The sequence below is a fragment of the Drosophila innubila genome (genome assembly GCF_004354385.1).
Source record: "Drosophila innubila isolate TH190305 chromosome 2L unlocalized genomic scaffold, UK_Dinn_1.0 4_B_2L, whole genome shotgun sequence".
NCBI classification, from domain to species: Eukaryota; Metazoa; Arthropoda; class Insecta; order Diptera; family Drosophilidae; genus Drosophila; species Drosophila innubila.
In genome coordinates this window covers 19,961,637-19,966,548 of record NW_022995372.1, presented here as the reverse complement: position 1 = coordinate 19,966,548, position 4,912 = coordinate 19,961,637, and the positions used below count along the sequence as shown (strand labels likewise).

Here is a 4,912-nt window from a genome sequence, read left to right as displayed (position 1 = left end):
AAGACTCGCTTTCAATCATGAACATTTTCATATTTTTGATCAACTCAAAAGCATTCTATACACAGATGAAAAATCCGATATTCCGGTATAAAATCAGTGAAATAAGGTGTCAAAAGTACGGTATGGGGATTTTGTAAAATCTTTTTTAGTTAGATCAAATATTTTCGGCTTTTTTTAACATTCTTTATGTTTAATTAATTAAACAGTTATATCCTGAAAATCAAGAATTTTAAATTATTATATATATTATATTATTTTTTATCAGTGTATGCATACTTACTCATACTTGATTCAAATGCACTTTTAATCATGAAAAATTATATATTTCTCATCAAAAGGCATTCTATATAATTAAACCATACACGAATATTTTATAAGCTGGGCAAGAGCTTAAAAGGGCCAAGACAAGCAAAAAGAGAACAACAACACAATTAGTAATGGCAACTGTTTCCGTATGTGTGTGTGTGTGTGTGTGTGTAAATAAAATATTAACAAAAGCAGCAGCTGCTCAGAAAAGAGCAACATAATCAAAACCTGGCGTATCAAAATGCAACCCACAATATCCAAAGAGCGCGTGCATGTGCCCCAGTGGCTCTCGCTCTCTAGCTCTCTCTACGTCTCTCCCCACCCTGCTCGTAAACGATAAAAACAAAAACAAAGCATCGTTGTCGTCGCCGGCATTCGTGTCATGTCAGCAGCAATTAGCAACGAATGGTAAAAATCTGTACACACACAAATACAATCGCAAAAGCAAACACAAACACAAACACAAACACAAACATAAGTACGTTAGGGAATAAGAGCAGGCGAGAGCGAGCGAGGTATATGGCTGTTAGGGGAGACTGAGCGCAAGCGAGAGCTACACGAAATACGTTCCACAGCTGCCATTGGCTGTTGGCCAAGGTGGATGTAGAATAAGAAGAAGCAAAAGCCAAAGGCAAGGCAATTGAATTGAGATTTTGAAATTCTTGTTATTTAGTCTACACAAAACGCCACAGCGCAGCGGACGTGTGTAAACGAGAAGCGTGCAAACGGTAAACGATAAACGATAAACGATAAACGCTTAACGGTAAACGTAATCCAAATCGTTAACCCAATTTGAATATATGCATATTGAATACGCGTGTGTGGGAGGCATTCAGCTTATTTTGTTGTGATATCAATTTAATTATATGAATATAATAAAAATGCATCGTTAGACAACAAAGAAAATAACAACAATTTAAAGTGCAAAATGGTGAAGATCGTTGACGAGCTCAACGCGCATCATCCACACAATCACACGCCACACACACAGCATCCACATCCGCATTCGCATCCGCATCTAAACACCGTCGGCGCATTGAATCTCAACCTGAATCTGACGCCGGCAACGCTTCTCATGAAAATGGCAAGAACGCCGCATCTAAAGTCCAGTTTCTCAATAAATGCAATTTTGCCGGAGACTGTGGAACACGATGAGCAGCGGGAGGAGCAGCAGCTGCGTGACCAAGACGACCAAAAGTTTAATAACAACAACAACCACAATAACAATAGGTCACCACTTGGCTCAGAGCCGGAAAGCGATGTGGAATCGGATTTAGATGTCACCTCGATGTCACCAGCACCTCCCGCCGATGTGGATGCTGATGAGCCGGAGCCAGACGACGATGATCCGGATGCCGATGAGGATGTGGAATGTGATAACGATGGCGATGGCGATTCAGAGACCAAATCCACAGACGGTAAACCCATCAAGGACAAGAAAGGCAACGAGAAGCCGCCGTACAGCTACAATGCCCTCATCATGATGGCCATCCGGCAGAGCCAGGAGAAGCGTCTGACCCTCAATGGCATCTACGAGTACATCATGACCAATCATCCGTATTATCGGGACAACAAACAGGGCTGGCAGAACTCAATCCGCCACAATCTCAGCCTCAACAAGTGCTTTGTGAAGGTACCGCGTCACTATGATGATCCCGGCAAGGGCAACTACTGGATGCTGGATCCCTCCGCCGAGGATGTTTTCATTGGCGGCTCCACGGGCAAATTAAGACGCCGCACCACCGCCGCCAGTCGCTCCCGACTTGCCGCCTTCAAGCGATCACTGATTGGACCCATGTTTCCCGGCCTGGCTGCCTATCCCCAATTCGGACAGTTCCTCACGTATCCACAGGCGGCACCCAGTTTGTTGGCCAGCATGTATCAGCGCTACAATCCCTTTGCTCCAAAGAGTCCAGTGGGAGCCGGCCTGCTGCCTGGCATGGTGGGGCATCCGGGTGGTGCGACCCACGTGCCACAATCCGGCCCGCCACCCCCACCGCCATTCGTCAGTCCCGCCAGCAGCCAGGAGCTCTACCAGCGCCTGCAGTACCAGCAACTGCTGCATCAACATGCCGCTGCCGCCGCTCTGGCGGCACATCAAAGGCAGCTCAGTGCAGCGTTGCCCACAGCGCCGGCGCCGGCGCCACAGCCCCACATGACACATCTCGGCCAGCCGCCCTCCTCCCCCGGTCAACAGCAGCAGCAGCTATCGAATGGTGGGGAGAGCAGTTCCCGATCTCCGGGTCCAACACAGCAGCCGCTACTGAAGCCCGTTACAGTTGTCAGCCGCAACAGCTGAACACGAGTTGGGGCACAACCTGTAGTTAGTCCATAAGTATTCACTGTACATAGAACAGCCGCGACTGAGGCGCTAGACGCTTGTAAATAGAATGAGTTTGAGAGCAATCGAAATAATACCGAAAGAGCGTGCAAACTTCGGCAAGCCGAATATAAAATACCCTTGCAAAAGCAGACAACTTTGGGTTAAAATCAAATGCTAAAATAAAACTATTGACTGATTAAATAGTCAAAAAAATGTCCGAAAGTGAACTTATCTTCTATTTGTACTTGCTCAATTTTATCAATTTATTTATTTTGATATTGAAATACATTTTTAAAGAAAACTTAACTAACTTAGTCTAACTTATTACATTTAATTTTGATTTTGAAAGACAAAATATTCTCCAAAACTCAAATCGCTTTATTCCAAAAAACAAACAAAACTCCCAGCTAGACTTTTCTTGTTGAAAATGTTTTGGAATTTTTTAAAATCTGTCTGTATTTTTATCCAATATCTGTTAGTCTCAGCACACGATATCAAATTTCCTGTTTATATATTGAGACTTTTGCAACGGTATTTCGTTAAATGAATTTCTAATGTGTTTCGATTTTGTACTATAACGATAACGATAACGATGACGATACTTAAGCGCAGCAGGCAATTGAAATTAAGCACTATTTAATTTATATTATTATTACTATTATTATTGTGTACTTTAGAAGGCCGACATAAATCAATTGAAATTCTATTGAAATAAAAATTGCAACAAAACTAACTTTCAATTTCTGTTTCAATCAATTGCCTATCCCCGATTAGGGGGAAATGTTCAACTAAATTGAACTGCAGTGCGTTTAATTAATCTGTTGTCGCGACAAAGATGCTGACGGCCAACAGGAAGTCCTTAATAAAACACACACACACACAGATACACACACACACACCAACGCACATACGAAAGCAGTGTAAAAAGTGCGCTAAAAGCCACTGCTAAGTGTCAAATCAAATAAAATTTTAGCGCATGTCCCACACACGCCAACAAAATATGGGGCAAGTGGTGCGTGGAGGGGGTGGGGTAGGGCAACTCAACGGCGGTGGCAACAGCAGCAGTTGTTGCTGTTCCTGCTGCTGATGAAATTGCTTTACTGACTTTGCTAGTCATTATGTTGTTAGTGTAGTTGTTGTGGTTGCACGACACAGTCAATATGTAGTCTGGAATGGGAATGGGAATGGAAACGGGAATGGGAATTGAATTTCGTATACAGGAAAATGCGGGCCAGACATTCAGCGTTGGCGTTGGCGTTGATCTGTGAAGATGCAGCCAAATGGAATGAAGTGGCAATTCAATTGCTTGCCATGTTGTTCAAATATAATACTTGAATTTTATTTACAAACTCTTTGAAGAGACTTTTCCCAGTTACAATGGAAATTATGCTGATAGAATTGATAATATGCTTTTGTTTTTTAATAAAAAAAATTAGGCTCTATGATGACAATGATTTTCTATTGAAAAATCATTGGAAATGGCAATTAACTTTAGATACCATTTTTACATATTTGTTTGTAATGTGGAATGATTAAAAAACTAATTTTTATAGAAAACAATTATTATTTACAGCCAAATCTAAATTTTGAACCCTACTAGTGACAAAAATTAGCTTTAAATGAAGTATTAATCATGCGAGGTTATATTAATTAGAAATAAAAAATAATTTAAACAAGAGAATAATTTCTGCAAAAAATTCCATGCCAAGTCATATGCTTAAAAATAAAAAATAATTAAAAAAAAAATATATAAATTAATGAGGTTAAAAATTTGAATAAGTTTTAAACTTTGACAAAAATTAACTATAAATCAAGGTTTTGTATGTTTTCGTTAAGTCAGCAACTCATATTTTATAAGGTAAGGTTTAAAAATATATTTTACCTATGCTAGTGATGAAAGGTAGATGATAAATAAAAACATTATTATTTTATATAAAAAATAGAATCAGTTCTTAATATTTATAACATTTATAGGAGGTGTATTTATAAAACTATTTTAGAATACAAAATACGGCAGCAAGTCAAACAGCTTTCCAGCTGCTAATAGCCCTGTAATCTTCAGGTTTTTCATCTCATACTCAAGCTGATTCACTTGCCCAAAGGTATGAATCATATGCAGTCACAACGAGTATGTCAGGTTAATAAACTGCAGCTCAGAAAGAGAATCAGACTCTGGAATCTCTTCGTGTTGTCTGTTTGTGTGCATGGAATGACAACGGGGCGTATGTGTAATGGAATATCGCATCCATCTAGCTGACAATTGCCGGCTGACATTTAACAGTT

General features: G+C 40.3%; 1 protein-coding gene across 1 annotated transcript; it reads left to right on the top strand.

Annotated features, from left to right (window-relative positions):
* Positions 1-1,198: 1,198 nt before the first annotated feature.
* LOC117780378 (fork head domain transcription factor slp2) lies at positions 1,199-2,873 on the top strand. Its single transcript, XM_034616890.1, has one exon. The coding sequence runs from the start codon at positions 1,235-1,237 to the stop codon at positions 2,603-2,605; it is 1,371 nt and encodes a 456-aa protein (XP_034472781.1). The 5' UTR covers positions 1,199-1,234; the 3' UTR covers positions 2,606-2,873.
* The last annotated feature ends 2,039 nt before the right edge of the window (positions 2,874-4,912 follow it).